The following is a 21097-nucleotide window of genomic DNA, read 5'->3' as shown; positions in this document are numbered from 1 at the left end:
CAGGTCCTCTGGTCAGCATGGACAAGTTGGACTGAAGGCTCTGTTTCCATGCTGAACATCTCTATGATTCTCTTGTAATCTGAAGCATGCAGATTTTCCCCTTCCTTTAAGGTAGTAAAGAGTGTGGCTGGAAGTTGGATAATTTGGGTAAGTTCTCCCTGGAGGTTTATTTTCAACCTTCAGGCCAACTGAACAATTAAGTTTTGGGCAAGAAGGTCCCTTGGCCTTCTCAACTTCCTGTTTAGGCCCTGAAGTGGTCTCTTAATGGTAATACTGTTACCTGCTTTCCTGGCAGGTGAGAAATGGAGCTGCCTAATGATTTGAGTAGAAGGTCTTCATTTCTCCAAAGTTAGAGGCAATTGGAGGACAGGATTTGAGATGGCTGCTGAAAGCTCCATTCTGCATTTGGGGCCTGATCCATCTCGTCCCTGTCTCCCGGTGACCTACACCCACAGTCCTGAGCTTTTAAAAAAAATCCACTCACTCCTCATTTCAGCCCATCGTAGCTTCACTCTCTGGCCCTTCAGTGACGATCTTTGGGGCCCATACATTGCAAACCTCCTTTTGGCAAACAACCTCACGCAGCTGGGACTTCAGTAGTGAGTTTGCTGATTGACTGAAAAGATCATTTTAAGAATCCAGTTGAAGTATGATCTGCTGAGCTTTCTTGCTGGCAGGGGCGGAGAATTAATTGCTCTAAAAGATTGTCATCTCTTTTTTTGGTGCACGTAGTACAAAATTCCAACTCTGGCTTGAATCCTGTTTTGTTTTCAAACTATGTGTAGAAACAAGCCTAAAAGTGGGAGGAACTTATGTAGAAGAGTGGGACAGGTTTCCTCAATTCGTGTTCTTCTCAGCTCATTGCATATATGCCAAATTATTCACGTAGGCAGGTGACAAGTTCTGACCCCCCCTACCATAACCTTCCAGTCTGCAAGTTGACACTTACCCATATTTAAAAGACACCTGGGCAGGTGCATCACCCAACCTCAGCTCATCACCCTACAGGATTTATCAGAGATTATTTTTTAAAAAAAGCAGTACCATGCTTTAACAACGCCACGTGTGAGATTCTCCTGAACATTGTTCAGGAGAGAAAGGAAGTTTTTTACTTCCCTGGGATTGCAACAGGACTGACTAAGGCTGCCTGGACAAGGATGACTGTGAAGGTTGGTGCCTCTGAGTGGCTCAAGAGAGCCTGGTTTCAGTAGTCACCAGAGGCTGAATGATCTGCTATGTTCCACTAGGGTATGTACCGCTGTCTACTCAATGTTTTTTTCCCCCCTATGCATGTGAGTTAGCAGGTTGCCATACCAGAAGATTGTCACGTGGAAGATGGGATGCTAGGCATCTTCGTTAGCTGCCTCATGTAATCAATGTCACTTTACTCACACCACTGTGGGGCTGCTTTTACACTTAAAATAGAAGAAAAAAGCTACAACACTTGGTAACTCACATGCCAAGGTGTGTTCAGGAGGGTTTCCTAACTCAATATGTTGACAGGCCGATGAGGGGAGAGGCCATTCTAGACTTAGTGCTCAGAAACGAGCCGGGGCAGGTATCAGACCTTGTGGTGGGAGAGCATTTTGGTGATAGTGACCACAACTGCCTCACATTCTACATAGCTATGGAGAAGGAGAGGATTAGGCAAAATGGGAGGATATTTAATTGGGGAAGAGGAAACTATGATGCAATTAGACATGAGTTAGGAAGCATGGATTGGGAGCAATTATTCCATGGTAAAGGCACTATAGACATGTGGAGACTGTTTAAGGAACAGTTGTTGCAAGTGATGAATAAATATGTCCCTCTGAGACAGGCAAGAAGTGGTAAGATCAAGGAACCTTGGATGACGAGAGCGGTGGAGCTTCTCGTCAAAAGGAAGAAGGTAGCTTACGTAAGGTGGAGGAAGCTAGGGTCAAGCTCAGCTCTACAGGATTACAGGCAGGTGAGGAAGGAGCTTAAAAATGGGCTGAGGAGAGGCAGGAGGGGGCACGAGAAAGGCTTGGCAGAACAGATTAAGAAGAACACAAAGGCATTTTACACTTGTGTGGAATAAGAGAATGGTCAAAGAAAGAGTAGGGCCGATCAGGGATAGCATAGGAAATTTGTGTGGGGAGCCTGAGGAGGTAGGGGAAGCCCTAAATGAGTTTTTTGCTTCTGTCTTTATGAAAGAAATGAACTTTGCAGTGAATGAAACTTTTGAAGAGCAGGTGTGCATGCTGAAATGGATAGAGATAGAGGCAGCTGATGTGCTGAAAATTTTGTCAAACATTAAAATTGACAAGTCGCCAGGCCCGGACCAGATTTGTCCTCGGCTGCTTTGGGAAACGAGAAATGCAATTGCTTCGCCACTTGCGAAGATCTTTTCGCTCTTCTCTGGAGTCGTACCTGAGGACTGGAGAGAGGCAAATGTAATTCCTCTCTTCAAGAAAGGAAATAGGGAAATCCCCGGCAATTACAGACCAGTAAGTCTCACGTCTGTCGTCTGCAAGTTGTTAGAAAGGATTCTGAGGGATAGGATTTATGACCATCTGGAAGAGCATGGCTTGATTAAATGCAGTCAACATGGCTTTGTGAGGGGCAGGTCATGCCTCACAAACCTTATCGAGTTCTTTGAGGATGCGACTAGAAAAGTTGATGAGGGTCGAGCTGTGGATGTGGTGTATATGGACTTCAGCAAGGCATTTGATAAGGTTCCCTATGGTAGGCTCATTCAGAAGGTCAGGAGAATGGGATACAGAGGAACTTAGCTGTCTGGATACAGAATTGGCTGGCCAACAGAAGACAGTGAGTGGTAGTAGAAGGAAAATATTCTGCCTGGAAGTCGGTGGTGAGTGGTGTTCCACAGGGCTCTGTCCTTGGGCCTCTATTGTTTGTAATTTTTATTAATGACTTGGATGAGGGGATTGAAGGATGGGTCAGCAAGTTTTCAGATGACAGAAAGGTTGGAGGTATCGTTGACAGTACAGAGGGCTGTTGTGATAGTATCAAGGTTAGCCAGGAGGACCTCATAGAATGAGTTCCCTGATTTGGGCTGGTAATCTGGTTTAATCAAGGACCATTAGCTGTTATAAACAGGAGTGTCAAAGGTTATGTTAATCTGAGAGCTAGCTCTGAGAGAGCTGAGTCATTGCCAAGGACCCTCCACATGTAATTAAAAAGTGACTTGGTGATAGGACAATGGCCTCTGTGGAGTTATTTTGGTAGCGACAAGAGTGGGATTAATGATTTAACCATGAAAACATGCCTAATAGCTGGACTTCAAATAGACACTACAACTGGCTTTATCATTTGGAAAATGTGGCAAGTGAAGCATGAGTTGCAGGATAGTTCGATGGAAGTCGATACCCTCACCAGTCCAACTGAGTTTGGGGAACACCTCTTGAGTGAAGGCAATTGCATAGCCTCATTCAGGACATATCCTAAATAGAGGGACTCTAGGTCAGCCGACAGCAGAACCCCAAAACAAAGTCAAGTCTTGGCCAAACGGTTAAAATCTCCTTCATGATCCGGGCCGGTAGGCCATTATAGTTGATGCCGGTATGCGGACTTGAGACAGCAAAAGACAGCAAAACTTGAGTTAGAGAACTCGTAGGATGGTATTCAGGAGAGTGCATGCCCTGGGAAGTCCACTACATGTGGTTTGAAGTATTAAATTCTTAGCAACATCCAAATCAGAACCAATTAAAATTAATGTCTGGTTTAATGATCATCTAATTCTAATGAAGGTTGATATTGACCCAGCTGTTTCAGTGATTGCAGAATTAGTCTCTAACAAAATTCAGTCTGGACCCTAACCCTTAAGTTTGCGCAAGACCTCGACTAGACTGAGAACGTATTTTGCAGATTAAGGGGACAACTTCGGTTCTGGTCTCTCACAAGAAATAGCTGATTGCAGTTGCCACTAATTATGGTAAAAGTCTCAGACCCAAGCTTAATGAAGCAAAATTGGTTGAGAAAGATTCACCTCGACTGGCTCAACATTTTTCAATTAGAAAATAGCTGAAGTCCCAAATAAAATAGCGAGAAGGTTTTCAGGAAGATCGAGTAACTATCGAAGGAACCCAGGCCACCTTGCATGTTGACCCGGAAGCAATCTCACGATTCAGTAATACCGCCCAGAACTATTTGCCTTATGTGCAAAAGTAGAGGCAGAAATCAGAAGACTGAAAAATGAAGGAATCATCAAAACAGTCTAGTTTGCAGAATGGGCAGCATTGATCAGAGCAATAGTGAAGCCTGATAGGTCAGTTCACCTTTGTGTGGATTTTAAACAAACAGTAAAGTGCTTTTCGCTGCTGGATAAATACCCAGTCCTTCACGTAGAAGAGTTAAACACAAAGTTGGGGGTGGGGGTGGGGGCTGCTGGGTGGTTGGTTGTTCTACATGAACCTGGACATGAGTCATGCGTACTTACAGTTGTGGTTAGATGAGGATTCTCAGCCGTATGCTACAATTAATACCCATAAGGATTTGTACCTATATTTGAAACTGCTGCTCAGGATATCATCACCCTGTGCAGTTTTTCAGTGGTGGATGGAGAACATTTTACAAGTTCTACCCCAGTTTACCATTTCTCTAGATGGCAGGCTAATAATAGCGAAGACCAATAAGGAGCACTTAGTGTATTTGGACGTAGTTCTCAGACATTTCTCCCAGGGTGGGCTTAGGCCATAGAAGGGAAAAATGTGTGTTCCAGGCACCCCTAGTGATCCACTTGGGGCTACAGTCATCAAGGTTGGGTTACACCTTTTGCAAAATAAAGTGAGGGTGATAGAAAGTGCTTTGTTCTTTCCTTGGGCTGGTGAATTATCGCAGAAAGTTCCTACATAACGTGGCCTGATTCTGGCACTTCTGCTTCACCTCTTTAAAAAGGGCCAGCCTTTGAAATGGTCACATTGACAAGCCATAGCCTTCAAGGAAGTGAAGAAACAGCTATCATCCTCGAAGGTGTTGGCACAATGTGATCCCAAGCAGGTTCTGGTATTGAAATGCGACGCCTCCCTGGGGTAGTATTAACTCATAGGGGGCCCAATGGAACGGTACGTCCAATAGCGTTTGTATCCTGGACTTTGGCTAAGTGTAAATATGCCTAGACAGAGAAGGAAGGTTTGCTGGTCATACTTGGAGTCAGAAAGTTGCACCAACACCTTTATGGATGTAAATTTGTTGCAATGATAGACCACGCACCCCTGCCTGATCTACTTAAAGGGACAAGGCAGTGCTGCCCATAGCTTCAGGCTGAATTCAGTGGTGTGCTCTAATACTAACTCTATATCATTCCAAGTTGGAATACGGCCTGGAGGCCAGGTAGCAAATACAGACCCATTGAGCTGCCTCCCGCTGGCAGACACACCACCAGTGATGCCACCATTGGAACAGGCCGTAATGGTTTTAAATTTTCTGACAAACTTCCAGTCACAGCTGACAGTATCAGACTTTGAATGCAGAAAGGTCTGGTTCTGGCAAAACTGAAACTGGTGATGGGGGAAACCAAAGGACTCTAACAGACCAGAGTGCAGATGAGGGTGGTATATTATTATGGGGAGTGAGAGTGATTGTCCTGAGCCAAGGTCACTGCTAGATACTGGCTGAATTCCATCAGGGTTCCCAAAATGAAGATGTTGGTACCAAGTTCTGTCTGGTGGCCAGGACGTAGCTGCATTGGTAGGGCAGTGCCTAGAGTGCCAACAAGGACAGATGTTACCACCAGCAGCTCCCCCACATTTGCGGGAAAGGCCAGGTAAACCCTGGACTTGGTTACATGTCAACAATGCAGGTCCTTTCATGGGCTTAATGTTCTTAGTCACTGTGAATGTTCCCTCAAAGTGGCTGAACATACGTAGAGTCCATTCATCAAACACTGAGCCAACGATAGAAAATCTATGCACATTTTTTTACAATCTACTGAGTCGCAGTAGTGTTAGTCACAGATAAAGTTTACCAGCACGGAATTTGAGTATTTCATAAAGTCAAATGTATGTAAGGACAGCTCCATTTCATCCATCATACAATGGTCTGGCACAAAGAATAGTCTAAACTTTGAAGGCAAGATTAAAGAAATAATGTACAGCTTCAACAGATACCAAACTATCCTTGTTCCTATCTGAGTATAGGACCACCCCTCATTCAACTGCAGGGGTAACTCCAGCAAGGTTGCTAATGGAGACAAGACTCCATATCAAATTAAATCTGATCTTCCTGGACATGGGGGGAAAAGGGTGAAATGACATCAGGAATGCCATTGCTGGACACAAGACTGCTAAGCAAGAGAGAGAGAGTTCACTTCAGGGAACAAAGTTTGGTATAGGAGCCATGGGATTGGCCCTGTATGGGTAAGAGGTATGGTCAACACAAAGTCCGGTCCAGTGACTTATAAAATTTGGGTAGGTGCAATGGTCCTGAATAAGCATGTGGACCACATGAAAGCTGCAAACTCCCAAATGCTGCCTTTCTGATTGTTCCAGAACTCATGTGTTCTCCCTGTCTGTCCAGTGCTGAAGAAACCTTAGAATTTGAGACATGGTGGATGTATCCTTGAAGCCTTTTCTGCCTGAAAAGGAGAATGAATTTCTTCTGAGACACTCCCGCAAGAGGGGAGCTACTGTCCATATCAAAGACAGAGTTGGAGGAACCTGACCTGGTGTTAAAACACCTTCAAGAGGAGCTACAAAAAAAGAACCAGTCTATGTCCTCAGACTCTGAGGGGGAGGATGTAGTAACTGTAATGAGGTCAGCCAGGTGGACCTCAGAGTAAGGGTACCATGATTGAACCAGATTAACAGCCCCAATCAGGGAGCCCTGGCTGACAGATATAAGCTGGAGAATTGAAGGTTGTTTAGTCTGAGACCTGGCTCTGAGGGAACTGGATCAGTGTCAAGGCCTCTCCACATGTGAACAAGGATTTAGTGATGGGAAACCGGCGTTTGTGGAATTATTTCACTTGAGAGGTACATAACAATAGAAAGTGGAAACCTAAGCTAGATATTTGGATGTCAGTGGTCACTCAGCACAGTTGAGTCCTTCTTCATCTCTTTAACAGATGCATCTGCCTTTCACACCGAGTGATATAAGCACAGTTACAATGTAACCCTGCATAACTTGATACTGATACTCTGGCCATGATGTTGAACAGGAGATTATTGGTGCAAAATTAATTTACAACTAATGACAAAATAACTTAACCACTCGCAGGTATAAAGTGAGTAGCTCCTGGAGGGTATAAATTGCCTCTGCACTATATTTGGTTTATAGTTCGAATTATTGCATACATTAATGTAAAATCACAATCAGGATCAGAAATGTCAGGTTCTTTTAGGCTTGTCTGCCCTGGCATTTTCAACATCATCGACATCACCAGTGACTACTTCCTCAGCATTTCCATCAGATTTCCTTTCTCCTCATCTTAGAATATCAGTAGCTGCTCCATCTTCTCCTGATTTCCATATGAAAAACATAAGAAGTAGGAACTAGAGTGGGTCATTGGGCCCTTCAAGCTTGCTCTGCCAGTCAATAAGGCTATAACTTCTTAGAGTTTAGATCAGAGTGGTGCTGGAAAAGCACAGCAGGTCAGGCAGCATCCGAGGAGCAGGAAAATCGACATTTCGGGCAAAAGCCCTTCATCCTGATGAAGGGCTTTTGTCCAAAACGTTGATTTTCCTGCTCCTCGGATGCTGCCTGACCTGCTGTACTTTTCCAACACCACTCTGACCTAAACTCTGGTTTCCAGCGTCTGCAGTCCTCACTTTTGCCTATAACGCCTCAGTTCCATTTTCTTTCCAGCTCCTTGTAGACCTCATCTCAAGCAATCCAACAAAGCACTCAGCCAGATCCCTCAACTCACCTGCTGTTGCTGAGGTGATATTAAGATGAAAGATTAAATTACACTGAAGTCATTTTGGATGCATTAGTATCAACCTTCTGTATGACATGATACTTGACACAAGTACCCAAGCTTTTCTTTAAATATTTGCATTGATTTAACCTGAGCAAATCTTTGACTAGAGAATTGCAGCCATTTCCTATCCATTTCCTCTGGGATAGGAAATTCCTTTGCAGTATTCCTGTATTCTGTAACTGCAGAACCTAGTTTGAGATTCCCTGACAAGTGGAAACTACTCGTTGGTTCCCGTCTTCAGGCTCTGCTTCCTTGTCTGCAGCTGCAGCTCTTTGAGTCTCATGCTCTGGCCCTGAGCATCCCATCTTCATCTCCTCCTTCCACCTAACTGCAGCAATGCTAAGTTGCCCAAACTTTGGTAAGAAAGTACTGACCTTTGAAGAATTATCAAAATCTTGATTTATATATACTTAAACACCTTTTTGATATTGATATTTGAGTTGCAAGGAGAGGCTGGATAGGCTCAAGCTCTTTTCACTGAGTTAGTGAGTTTTGAAAAGATTTGTAGCTCAGGTTGGGGTTCTGGATGTAGGTTTATTCACTGAGCTGGAAGGGTTCATTTTCAGACATTTCATCACCCTACTAGGTAACATCTTCATTGAGCCTCCGGACAAAGCACTGCTGATGATTCCTGCTTTCTATTTATATGTTTGGGTTTCTTTGGGCTGGTGATGTCATTTCCTATGGTGATGTCATTTTCTGTTTTTTTTTGGTGAATCAAGTCCAAGTCAATGTGTTTGTTGATAGACTTGGACCCGATTTACCACCCCCTGAGGCTGAATGGCAGGTGTCTTCCCTAGAGTGGGGGCATTTCAAGACTAGACAGCATAATTTTCAGGTGAGAGGAGAAACATTTAAATAATACGTGACAGGCAATTTTTTTTTTTAGAATGGCTCATGTGTGGAATGAACTTCCAAAGGAAGTGATGGATGTGGGTCCAGTTACATCATTTAAAAGACAATTAGATAACCACATGAATATGAAACATTTGGCGGGATGTGGACCAAGAGCAGGCGGGTGGGACTAGTTTAGTTGGAATTAGTTGGGACTGGTCGGACGGAAGGGTTTGTTTCTGTGCTATATGACTATAACTCAGTCAGGAAATGAGATTTCTGTTTTCCATTTGAGATCTTGACATAGTCAAGCTACTTGTTGGGTCCTTATCAGGCTGCTCCATACACTACCTCGAACTGGTCAGGCACGTCAGCATAACCCACGACTGTTCTCCCCATTGTTCTGCCACTTGCAGGACCTTTGTAGACTTTATCTTTACGTAGCTTTTCATGAATGTGCCAATGAGCTCAGTTTGATTCCTGGTGATCTTCATTATCCCCTGTAATATAGCTTTACAATCTTGGAATACACAGCCTGTATAACAGTATCATGGCTATGTCCTTCACTTGCAGTAACACAGGCCTGTGAGTGCTCCGAAATGATTTCTTCCAGGCTAGACCACCCTGCAAACCACTCAAGCTCCCTCAACAACACTACCATCTCTGCTGATTAAGTATTTGGTGCCCTTCTTCTCAGTTAATTGAATCATAGGACGTAGTAATGTCCTGTCATCACCCTCTACCCTCCTCTTCTGCAGTATACGTTTCTCCCACATGACTGCAGATGTCTTATTCCATTTACTCTGGTTTCCTATCTGTCGTTCTTTCACCTCCTTCTGTGACTGTTGACCCTTTCATTATTTCCTGAAGTACTCCAGCTCCTCTTTAAATCCTGCCCCCATTCAGATCCTCAGGCTTAACCTGACACTGTCACCTATTGATTTCACCAAATTGACTTAATTGCCCCAGGCTAAATATGCAGTGCTTCCTTGTCCCCCTATCCCCCTCACTCTTTACCCTCCTGTCCTGTCCTGTCCTGTCCTGTCCCTCTTTCCCCCTCACTCTGACCCTCCTGTCCTGTCTTGTCCCCCTTTCCCCCTCACTCTGACCCTCCTGTCCTGTCCCCCTTTCCCCCTCACTCTGACCCTCCTGTCCTGTCCCCCTTTCCCCCTCACTCTGACCCTCCTGTCCTGTCCTGTCCTGTCCCCCTTTCCCCATCACTCTGACCCTCCTGTCTTGTCCCCCTTTCCCCCTCACTCTGACCCTCCTGTCCTGTCCCCCTTTCCCCCTCACTCTGACCCTCCTGTCCTGTCCCCCTTTCCCCCTCACTCTGACCCTCCTGTCCTGTCCTGTCCTGTCCCTCTTTCCCCCTCACTCTGACCCTCCTGTCCTGTCCCCCTTTCCCCCTCTCTCTGACCCTCCTGTCCTGTCCCCCTTTCCCCCTCACTCTGAACCTCGTGTCCTGTCCCCCTTTCCCCCTCACTCTGAACCTCGTGTCCTGTCCTGTCCCCCTTTCCCCCTCACTCTCTACCCTCCTGTCCTGTCCCCCTTTCCCCCTCACTCTGACCCTCCTGTCTTGTCCCCCTTTCCCCCTCACTCTGACCCTCCTGTCCTGTCCCCCTTTCCCCCTCACTCTGACCCTCCTGTCCTGTCCCCCTTTCCCCCTCACTCTGACCCTCCTGTCTTGTCCTGTCCCCCTTTCCCCCTCACTCTGACCCTCCTGTCCTGTCCCCCTTTCCCCCTCACTCTGACCCTCCTGTCCTGTCCCCCTTTCCCCCTCACTCTGACCCTCCTGTCTTGTCCTGTCCCCCTTTCCCCCTCACTCTGACCCTCCTGTCTTGTCCCGTCCCCCTTTCCCCCTCACTCTGACCCTCCTGTCCTGTCCTGCCCCCATTTCCCCCTCACTCTGACCCTCCTGTCTGTCCCCCTATCCCCCTCACTCTGACCCTCCTGTCTGTCCCCCTATCCCCCTCACTCTGACCCTCCTGTCCTGTCCCCCTTTCCCCCTCACTCTGACCCTCCTGTCTGTCCCCCTATCCCCCTCACTCTGACCCTCCTGTCCTGTCCCTCTTTCCCCCTCACTCTGACCCTCCTGTCTTGTCCTGTCCCCCTTTCCCCCTCACTCTGACCCTCCTGTCCTGTCCCTCTTTCCCCCTCACTCTGACCCTCCTGTCTTGTCCTGTCCCCCTTTCCCCCTCACTCTGACCCTCCTGTCCTGTCTTGTCCTGTCCCCCTTTCCCCCTCTCTCTGACCCTCCTGTCTGTCCCCCTTTCCCCTTCACTCTGACCCTCCTGTCCTGTCCCCCTTTCCCCCTCACTCTGACCCTCCTGTCCTGTCCCTCTTTCCCCCTCACTCTGACCCTCCTGTCTTGTCCTGTCCCCCTTTCCCCCTCACTCTGACCCTCCTGTCCTGTCCTGTCCTGTCCCCCTTTCCCCCTCTCTCTGACCCTCCTGTCTGTCCCCCTTTCCCCTTCACTCTGACCCTCCTGTCTGTCCCCCTTTCCCCCTCACTCTGACCCTCCTGTCCTGTCTGACCCTCCTGTCTGTCCCCCTTTCCCCTTCACTCTGACCCTCCTGTCTGTCCCCCTTTCCCCCTCACTCTGACCCTCCTGTCCTGTCTGACCCTCCTGTCTGTCTCCCTTTCCCCCCTCACTCTGACCCTCCTGTCCTGTCCCCCTTTCCCCCTCACTCTGACCCTGCTGTCCTGTCCTCCTTTCCCCCTCACTCTGACCCTCCTGTCCTGTCTGTCCCCCTTTCCCCCTCACTCTGACCCTCCTGTCCTGTCCTGTCCCCCTTTCCCCCTCTCTCTGACCCTCCTGTCCTGTCCCCCTTTCCCCCTCTCTCTGACCCTCCTGTCCGTCCCCATTTCCCCCTCACTCTGACCCTCCTGTCCTGTCTGACCCTCCTGTCTGTCTCCCTTTCCCCTTCACTCTGACCCTCCTGTCCTGTCCTGTCCTGTCCTGTCCTGTCCCCCCTTTCCCCCTCACTCTGACCCTGCTGTCCTGTCCCCCTTTCCCCCTCACTCTGACCCTGCTGTCCTGTCCCCCTTTCCCCCTCTCTCTGACCCTCCTGTCCTGTCCGTCCCCCTTTCCCCCTCTCTCTGACCCTCCTGTCCTGTCCCCCTTTCCCCCTCTCTCTGGCCCTCCTGTCCTGTCCCCCTTTCCCCCTCACTCTGACCCTCCTGTCCTGTCCCCCTTTCCCCCTCACTCTGACCCTCCTGTCCTGTCGGTCCCCCTTTCCCCCTCACTCTCTACCCTCCTGTCCTGTCCCCCTTTCCCCCTCACTCTGACCCTCCTGCCCTGTCCCCCTTTCCCCCTCACTCTGACCCTCCTGTCCTGTCCCCCTTTCCCCCTCACTCTGACCCTCCTGTCCTGTCCCCCTTTCCCCCTCACTCTGACTCTCCTGTCTGCTTCTCAGCTTCCGCTGTCTGATCCCCAGGATCATCTCAGTGCCTCCCACAACAACGCCCTTTACATTCTGTTCCCTACCATTGCTTTCTACCTAATGCCCCTGAATCCTAACTGTTTGGTTTGTGTCCTGCTTATCAGCAAACCTGCCTGGGGCAGGCATCAGCCAAGCTGGTTACCTTGCTTGGGCCAACGTTTTGACTCTTTTGAGACTTTCCCCTTGCATTAAGTGTTTGAGCAAAAAAATGTCTTATTTGGGAAGGTTTGAAATTACTCAAGAAGGTTGAACTAGGTGGAGCTTGGAGAGAGAAGCCAAGACTGTGTGAAGTTTGCACATTCTCCCCGTGTCTGCGTGGGTTTCCTCCGGGTGCTCCGGTTTTCTCCCACAGTCCAAAGATGTGCGGGTCAGGTGAATTGGCCATGCTAAATTGCCCGTAGTGTTAGGTAAGGGGTAAATGTAGGGGTATGGGTGGGTTGCACTTCGGCAGGTCGGTGTGGACTTGTTGGGCCGAAGGGCCTGTTTCCACACTGTAAGTAATCTAATCTAACTCTGCCAGGTAAATGCCTAATGTATAGTCAGGTTTGTGAACATGTTTTTCTCATTTCTGCCAAACAACATTGCACCTGTGAGAGTATTTCCAGTGGGCAGGGATGTTGATGATTGTTTGTGATGCGCTAAAGAATATAAAACAGGTTCCCAACCATGAAGAGACTACCCTACTGACAAGGTTATGAGAACTCGATATCCAAACTTTAAACTATCATCAGGGAGCAGGACTTTGCTGTCCAACCCAGTTAAGCACTCATACCCGCCCTTCCTAAAGTTCTGTGTGGGCTGAGAAGATTCTACTGCTGAAAATGTGTTGCTGGAAAAGCACAGCAGGTCAGGCAGCATCCAAGAAACAGGAAATTCGACGTTTTGGGCATAAGCCCATGAAGTCGAATTTCCTGTTCCTTGGATACTGCCTGACCTGCTGCGCTTTTCAAGCAACACATTTTCAGCTCTAATCTCCAGCATCTGCAGACCTCACTTTCTCCTCTCTGAGAAGATTCTACCCTTTGTGTCCATTTCATGGATACAAGGCTCACCAACTATGTAACTGATCAGTACACCAACTGGTTCACTTATGGTTGAAGAAATGGTTGATGTGCCTTTCAATGTTCTTGCCTTCCAGTATTTTGTAGTACAGGGACATTTGCAGTAGAGGGCAGCATTGTCCAATTTGTTTTTAGTTACTCTAGAACTGCCTTTATCCAGTTATAGATTATTCACTTCAGCATGATGTAGTTGATTGGTTAGCCAAATCTTTCGTCTCAATGTAACCAATTTTTAAAATCTGTACGTCTTATTGAAACTTTGCATATCCTATCCACAGTATTTCGGACAACAGTATAATCGTGCTTCATGATTAACTCTTATTTTCCCTCTTTTTTTTCCTTTTGAAAGCAAGTGAATAGTTTAAGACCACAGGTTTAGGAGGAGAATTTCGTCCATCATGTCTGCTGCACCATCCAGTGGGAACATGGTTGATCTGATAATCCTCAGACTCACTTTCCTGTCTTTTCCTTGATTCCCTTACTGATTAAAAATCCCTGTCTCAGCCTTGAATATTCTTCATGGTCCAGCGTTGAACCCCCTCCGCAGTAAAGAATTCTACAGATTCCCTACCCTCAGAAAAAAAAATCCTCTTCATCTCTGACTTGAATGGGTGACTCTGAGATATTTTGTTTGGTTGTAAACTCTAGGACCTTTGCCTGAAATGTTGATTCTCCTGCTCCTCGGATGCTGCCTGACCTGCTGTGCTTTTCCAGCACCACACTCTCGACTCTGATCTTCAGCATCTGCAGTCCTCACTTTCACAAGGAGAAGCAGCCTCTCCATATCTACTCTGTCAAGCTTCTAAGAATTTCACATGTTTCATTTATATTGCATCTAATTCTTCAAAAGTCCAATGAGTAATGGAATAAGAACATTTCTCCAAGATCAGTGTTATGAACCTTCACTGCACTGCCCCAATGTCAGTACTATGTCTTGTCTTGAATAAGGGGACCAAACCTGTTCACAATATTCCAGGTGTGGTCTGACCTTTGCCTTGTATAGTTTTAGCAAGACTTCCTTGTGTATTTTATTGAATTCCCTTTGAAATAAAAGCCAACATTTCATTTGATTTCCTGTTACCTGCTGAACTTGTTACATGTGCACAACAGTAGTTGAATATCTGTCTTTCTCCAGATTTATGCTAGGAGCCATGAAGCACATTGACACCACAGACAGTGGGACTATCTGCTATTGTTCTCACTTGATGATCACACAAGTACTTTTCAGGAACTGCAGTGGGAATCCTGTGATTGTGTTTTCAATTCTTTGGGATGGGTTGGGGTAGTTTTATTGTCTTCACTCTTACTGACTAGAATCATTCATTTAACTCAATGAAAACTAAGGTTTACATTTGAAGCCCTCTGATCTGCATGTCTTTGACATAACTACACAATATATTTACCAACAATATTATTTGGGTTCTTTACTTCTAATTCTAATATACTTCTGTATATATATTAAAATTACAAAGTTTTACAAAAACTATTATTTATACTCTCTGTCCCTTATGTGATCAGTATAGCTAAGTAATTAGGCTCTGAGCAGTTGAGGTTTCGAACTGGTAGCCAAAGACATTATCAAAGAGCGGAGTTTTGAGAAGTCTTTTTATGGAAATAGTAACAATAATACTTTGAGTCCTTTGGCACAATCTCTGGAAAAAGTTGGGTTGAAATTTGTGGCTTAATACTTGGGACCTTTCAATTTAAATTTTCACAATCCTAATTTTATTTCATCAGCTTTTTGCAACAGATTAATGTCACAATGAATCTGTGGCTTGTAGCTGCGGGAGATGAATTATGAGTTCTCTTCTACATAAAGATGACACAACCAATAATGCAGCAGACAATAGATAGATCTCTCCAAGCATGAGATAGCTAACTTTGACTGATGGTGACTGTTTAGTGTGCATGCGTTGATTTGCCATGCTCAGAAATGTAGTGGCTGCTTTTGTGGTTCACAGTGTGAATCTTTAGTTGATGCGTTTCAACCAGAATGTGCTTTATAGTTTACATCTTTCAATACAATGAGATATTTTCAACTTGAAGCAGAGGAAAATTCTGGTTCTGTAGATAAATTGTGGCCGATCTGATATCTGAGCACAAATTTGAAAATTCATATTTAGATTAGATTAGACTTACAGTGTGGAAACAGGCCCTTCGGCCCAACAAGTCCACACCGACCCGCCGAAGCGCAACCCACTCATACCCCTACATTTACCCCTTTACCTAACACTACAGGCAATTTAGCATAGCCAATTCACCTGACCCGCACATCTTTGGACTGTGGGAGGAAACCGGAGCACCCGGAGGAAACCCACGCAGACACGGGGAGAATGTGCAAACTCCACACAGTCAGTCGCCCGAGTCGGGAATTGAACCCGTGTCTCTGGCGCTGTGAGGCAGCAGTGCTAACCACTGTGCCACTGTGCCGCCCAACCACTGTGCCACCGTGCCGCCCTAAGCTCTTTCTTTCTTATCCAGTATGTACCACTGGGTTCAGTCATAAAGCTTAGAGAGAATATAGAAGCAAAAGAAGAACAACACCATGCCTCAGTAGTTAGCACTGCTGCCTCACAGTGCCAGGGACTTGGGGGCAATTCCCCTCTCAGGCAGCTGTCTGTGTGGAGTACCCTGTGTCTGCATGGGTTTCCTTTAGGTGCTCCGGTTTCCTCCCACAGCCCAGAAATGTGCAGGTTTGGTGCATTGGCCATGCTAAATTGCCCATAGTGTCCAGGGATGTGTCAGCTAGGAAATGCAGGATTATAGGGATAGGGTAGCAGGATGGGTCTGGGTGGGATGCTGTTCAGAGGATCTGTGTGAACTCAATGGGTTGAATGACCCACTGCCAAATTGTAGGGATTCTATGAAAGGATTGAAATGACATGACTTAAGCCTGTTAGTGTCTCCATTTCCAATATTTCTTACAAGATGGTATGCTGTCTGGATTTGTAAGAAACCAGTGTGTTAAATTCGATTATTATTTTCTGATTAATTTAGAGGTAGCTTCTCTCCACAAACTTCCAGTCCGAAGAACACCTTGCTTCTTTAATGTTTCGCCCCTGAGCTCTTCAAACCACAGTAGAAGGAATTATTAAAATTGTTACTTAATATTTAAATGATTACAAAGAATTGTTTAACTTGTTTAATCTTCTTCAGAAATCCAGGAGTATGCTCGTGAGATAGGAATTGATCCTGAAAATGAGCCAGAGCTTATGTGGTTAGCAAGAGAAGGCATTGTAGCACCTTTGCCCCAAGAATGGAAACCCTGGTAAGTTGACAGCAGACCATTTAAGTTTTCAAAACAATTTAAGAAAATATAATAATATGGAAGTGAAAAATATACAACAATATTATCATGCGTTGAGTCCTTCCAAACTTGGGTGTTGTCAAATGAGGGAATTTTGGATTATGTATTATTGATAGTTACATGTCTGTCACTGATTGTGATAATAGTTTGAGTTGTTGAAGTGTATTTATATGGTAGTGAAATGAAGGTTGTTTTTTACTGTAGCTTACTACCACACTGATGAATATGCCTAGAGATTACAATCTCTCTCCTACACATGTAGAATTTTCAGACCTTTCTGGTAATATCCCAATTGCATATAATATTTGTAAGTCCAAATCCTGCTGCCTCTGTCATGTGGAATGAAGAAGAATCTGGTTGACCACTAAGGCTTGCTCACCTACTTTGAAATCTGTGACAATTCTTTTTTTTTATTTAATCCCTCCTCTCCAACACTTACTTTCTCCAATTCTTTTAACATCCTTCCTAAGTAAGTAGCTAAACATCTCAGTTGATTTTACATCAAGAACACAACATTTCACATTCTAACAACCTTTAATGATGACAGACTAAGAACTGGACAGGAGTGAAGGGATTTGGGTATCAGTGAACACAAATCCCCGGAAGGTGAAGTGTGTGTAGAAAAGGCTGATGGAATATTGGCTTTTATCTTAAGTGGTTATAACTGAATGGGAAAGAAATTATGCTTCAGTTGTGTTAGGCCTTGGTCAGATGCATTTGGGTACTACATTCAGTTCTGGACAGTTTATACAGTAGGGTTTAAAAACTTACAGAAGTTTGAAGTATATTCCTTTCGTCTTCAATGGCAGAGCAGATCATCTAGTATTATAGAAGGTAAAGGAACTAGTAGGGTAGGCATGGAGAAGCCATTTTCTCTGGTGAATGATATTTCAAGTAAATTAGTGAAGTTTTAAAATTAGATCTCAACTATTCAGGAGCACTATTTGGAAGCTATTTTGTGCCTTAGAAGTCTGGAACTGTTTGTTTGCTGCTGCCATCTCCTTCCAATCAAAAAAAAACCCGCTTCCTTACAAAAGCTCTGGACACTGAAGTTATCAAGGATGGGCTAGTTAAGTTGAGGTACAAATCATCCATAATGTGATCCAATAGTGGAACAGCTTAACGGTTGAATTGCATCCTATTGCCCATATGTAAGAATAGTACTGATCCTGATTTTATGTAATGTACCTAGACCATCTTCTAAAAATCTCTGTGGTCATCGTGTCTTAAGGCGGGACTTGAAGCTAAACCTTCTGGCCCAGAAGCCAGGTAACTGCTGCTGCAACACATGTCCACAGTGTTGATGGACATGTGCCTGGGCATTTTGGCTACTTAGACTCATTACCTAAAACACGTTAGTTATTTTTCCATCTTCCTGCAGTATCTGAAGAAAAATGTTGCACATATAAACGCTGTAAAGACAGCTGTTCTTTACGAATGGGTATTTCCTTTTACCCATTAATTCCTGCTCAAGGATTCAGACATTCATGTTTGAGAACATAAATCCCTTTTTAATACTTTGTAGATTAATGACAGAATGGCAAATTCTGGTATATTCAGACTTGTGCAATGTGTCTGGCTGTACTACTCAGATATGCACTGTGTTCTTGCATAAAAATCATGAGTGTTTACATGCAAAAGACAAAGGAGAGTTATTTCACATAAAGCAGGATTATGGTATTTGAACTGACGGTGCTTTATTCATACAATATTAACTTTCCAACCTAGTACACATTAGTGTAGCTATCACATCTTGGAAATAGTATCAGTGCAATATACGTAACTTCATTCTTGTTTAGCTTTTGTTTTATTGGATCCTAATAAAATGATGCTGTTTGCATAGCTGCACAAGTTCAACACCATTGAAAACAGCGCAGGAAGCTGTAGAGAAAAGAATTGCAAACGAGGGAAAGTAGTTGGGTGGGAGGAATTGGTGAGAGTATCCAAGTTGGTTTTATGTAAACAACTGTATTGATGTTACACAGTAGCTTCATAACGCTTCCATTTTAACTAATAAATTAAAAATGCACATCCTCTAAAAATTCAAATGAACCAATCAGCAATAAATGTTGGCAGCCTAGTGTTCACCTGGCAAAAAATAAAACCAGCTGCTGCCTGATGATTAAGTGCCAGGAAGCACACAGGAGCCATTTATTCCTTTGTATACTCTGGGCTCCTGACATTTATTGCTTAATTATAAGTTTCAGTATAGAATAGACTGTTTGTTTAGTCATAAATGCACCATTTTAAAGTTCAGTGCAGCCTGCATAAAATCAGTTAATAAAGTCATATTCCTCTTAAAATTTGATCCAGAGTATAGTAATTTATATTGTGATGAATTGATCTTAAGTGACATTAAAAATGGATCTAAAATTTAAATTTCATCTGTGGATTAACTTCTAAAAATGTTGTGTTTGAATTAGCCTAAATTTTTAATACGTTATCATTAAAGATATATTTTTCTCTCCTGTTTTGCATACGAGCAAGGACGGTCTGTTTAGGTGATCAAGTTTACTCGCACATTATACTTGTTCCAAACCTTTTCTCAACTGGAGTTAATTTTATGCATAAAGCACTCTCAACGGGCAAGTTGCATCCAAACTGATCTGCAGATTAATTGCAACGTTGTTGTCTCCACACTCTGACCCATCCTTTTGCCAGTGTGGAAGTAATTTACCTGATCTTTCATTGTGGCCAAGTCCGTTCATTCCAATAACCCTGAAAAATCATTGTTATACATCCATTCTAGCCTTTCTGAAAATGGAACGCTCAGAACTGAACACAGTATTAAAAATTACATCTCACCAGTTTTCTATATAAAAATAGCAGTAGCAATTTATTTGGTTTGATAAAATGGTAGAAATTGCTGCAGAGAATGAAGGGAGCTCTTTGACCCATTGTGAGCTCTTCAGCTTGAGCCAGCTACTCTTACCATTTCTTTCACTTTCTCCATGTTGGCTTATTTATTATCTTGGGAGAAAGTGAGGATTGCAGATGCTGGAGATCAGAGTCAAGAGTGTGTTGTTGGGAAAGCACAGCAGGTCAGGCAGCATCCGAGGAGCAGGAGAATAGATGTTTCAGGCATAAGCCCTTCATCAGGAATTTGGCAATCAGGCATTTGGATGGGTATATGAATAGGAAGGGTTTGGAGGGATATGGGTTGGGTGCTGCAGGTGAGACGAGATTGGGTTGGGATATCTGGTCGGCGTGGACAGGTTGGACTGAAGGGTCTGTTTCTGTGCTGTACATCTCTACAACTCTATGACCTGCTGTGCTTTTCCAGCAACACACTTATTTATTATCCTGCCAGACACTTATCCAGTTTTCTCCTAAGTTGTGGTAAACAGGATAAATGTTCCTTTAACCTTCCGCACCGTGGTCATTTCGCTGTGTCACTCATTCCACCTGCTCAAAGATTATTTATTGTACAAGAACATTTCAAACTTATCCTCAATAGCATGACTAAATTCAAACTAAAACTAAGAAGATGTGAAGCACAGGTGTTTTTTAATAGTTGGGTTAGGTTGTAGCTTTACACAAGTGTTTGGTAAAATAAAATACATCCATTACTCTATCATAACTCAACCAATCATTGTGGTTAAACTTGAAATTTTGTTGCTGTCTTCTCAATACGAGTTCCTTTGTCTACCTCTGCTCTCTGTGTGTCAATGATAACCAGCATGGTATCAAACTATGATGTTATCACAGAAAAGCTAGATTATCATGGATTTTGGAAATGGTTAAAAGAAATACATTTTTGCATGATTAATTTCTCTTGTCCGAGGCAGCCAAGATGTCACTGGAGATGTTTATTACTTTAACTTTGTATCGGGCCAGTCAACTTGGGATCATCCGTGTGATGAACAATATCGAAATCTGGTTTCTTTGGAGCGAGAGAAATTGCAAGCTCTGAGTGGAAGCAAAAAGAAAGAAAAGAAAAAGAAGAAGGAAAAAAAAGAGAAGAAAGAAAAAGACCAACTTAAATCTGCCACAGTGAGTCTTAATTCTTGAATCCAAATTTAGTTATGTCAGCTGTGTATTTTTTTTCCCTCCTTGTCTGTTTTAATTCCACCTTTAATTTCTCCCCTCTTAAAAGACATTGATCTTCTTGCTGCTGTACAGTTCCATAGGTGCTGGTAGTCATCTCGTAGAAGTAGCATTATCCACAATGATCATCAACAAGCTCTTTGCTGGGTCCCAAGCTCACTTGTTATTCACAATTGCATACTTTTCACAATGTGTTCTGTAGTAAATTTGGGTTGGGAACTTGGTCAAATTGCCTTGAATCCACTTGTTCCCTAACCTAAGGGTATTTAGATGAATTGCCTCACTAGCTGAGTTAATTTAGCATGTAGTGCAATCAAACTTGTGCATCTGTAGATGAATTTGGGCAGAATGGCCTGTTTCTCTGTTGTAACTTGCGTATGTTTCTATATAAGTATTCTCGCTATATCTCAGCTATTTGATGTATAAATGGACAGAGCCATTAGACATGGCTTTTTTAAAATTCCTGTTTGAGGCACCAAAGACATTCTAAATTGAAATTTTATTT

The 21097-nt window shown here is 44.2% G+C and overlaps 1 protein-coding gene across 8 annotated transcripts in view; it reads left to right on the top strand.

Moving 5' to 3' along the window:
- Nucleotides 1–21097, top strand: part of LOC132829613 (centrosomal protein of 164 kDa-like) — a 219217-nt gene that overhangs the window by 50476 nt on the left and 147644 nt on the right. For all 8 annotated transcript variants that reach the window (XM_060846905.1, XM_060846907.1, XM_060846908.1 and 5 more), the window contains 2 exons: nt 16395–16506; nt 20334–20538. In XM_060846905.1, the coding sequence (XP_060702888.1) occupies nt 16395–16506; nt 20334–20538 (317 nt within the window). The remainder of the gene's footprint in view (nt 1–16394; nt 16507–20333; nt 20539–21097) is intronic.

This window comes from Hemiscyllium ocellatum, chromosome 29, assembly GCF_020745735.1.
Source record: "Hemiscyllium ocellatum isolate sHemOce1 chromosome 29, sHemOce1.pat.X.cur, whole genome shotgun sequence".
In the NCBI taxonomy this organism is placed as follows: Eukaryota; Metazoa; Chordata; class Chondrichthyes; order Orectolobiformes; family Hemiscylliidae; genus Hemiscyllium; species Hemiscyllium ocellatum.
This window is presented reverse-complemented; position numbering and strand designations above follow the sequence as displayed.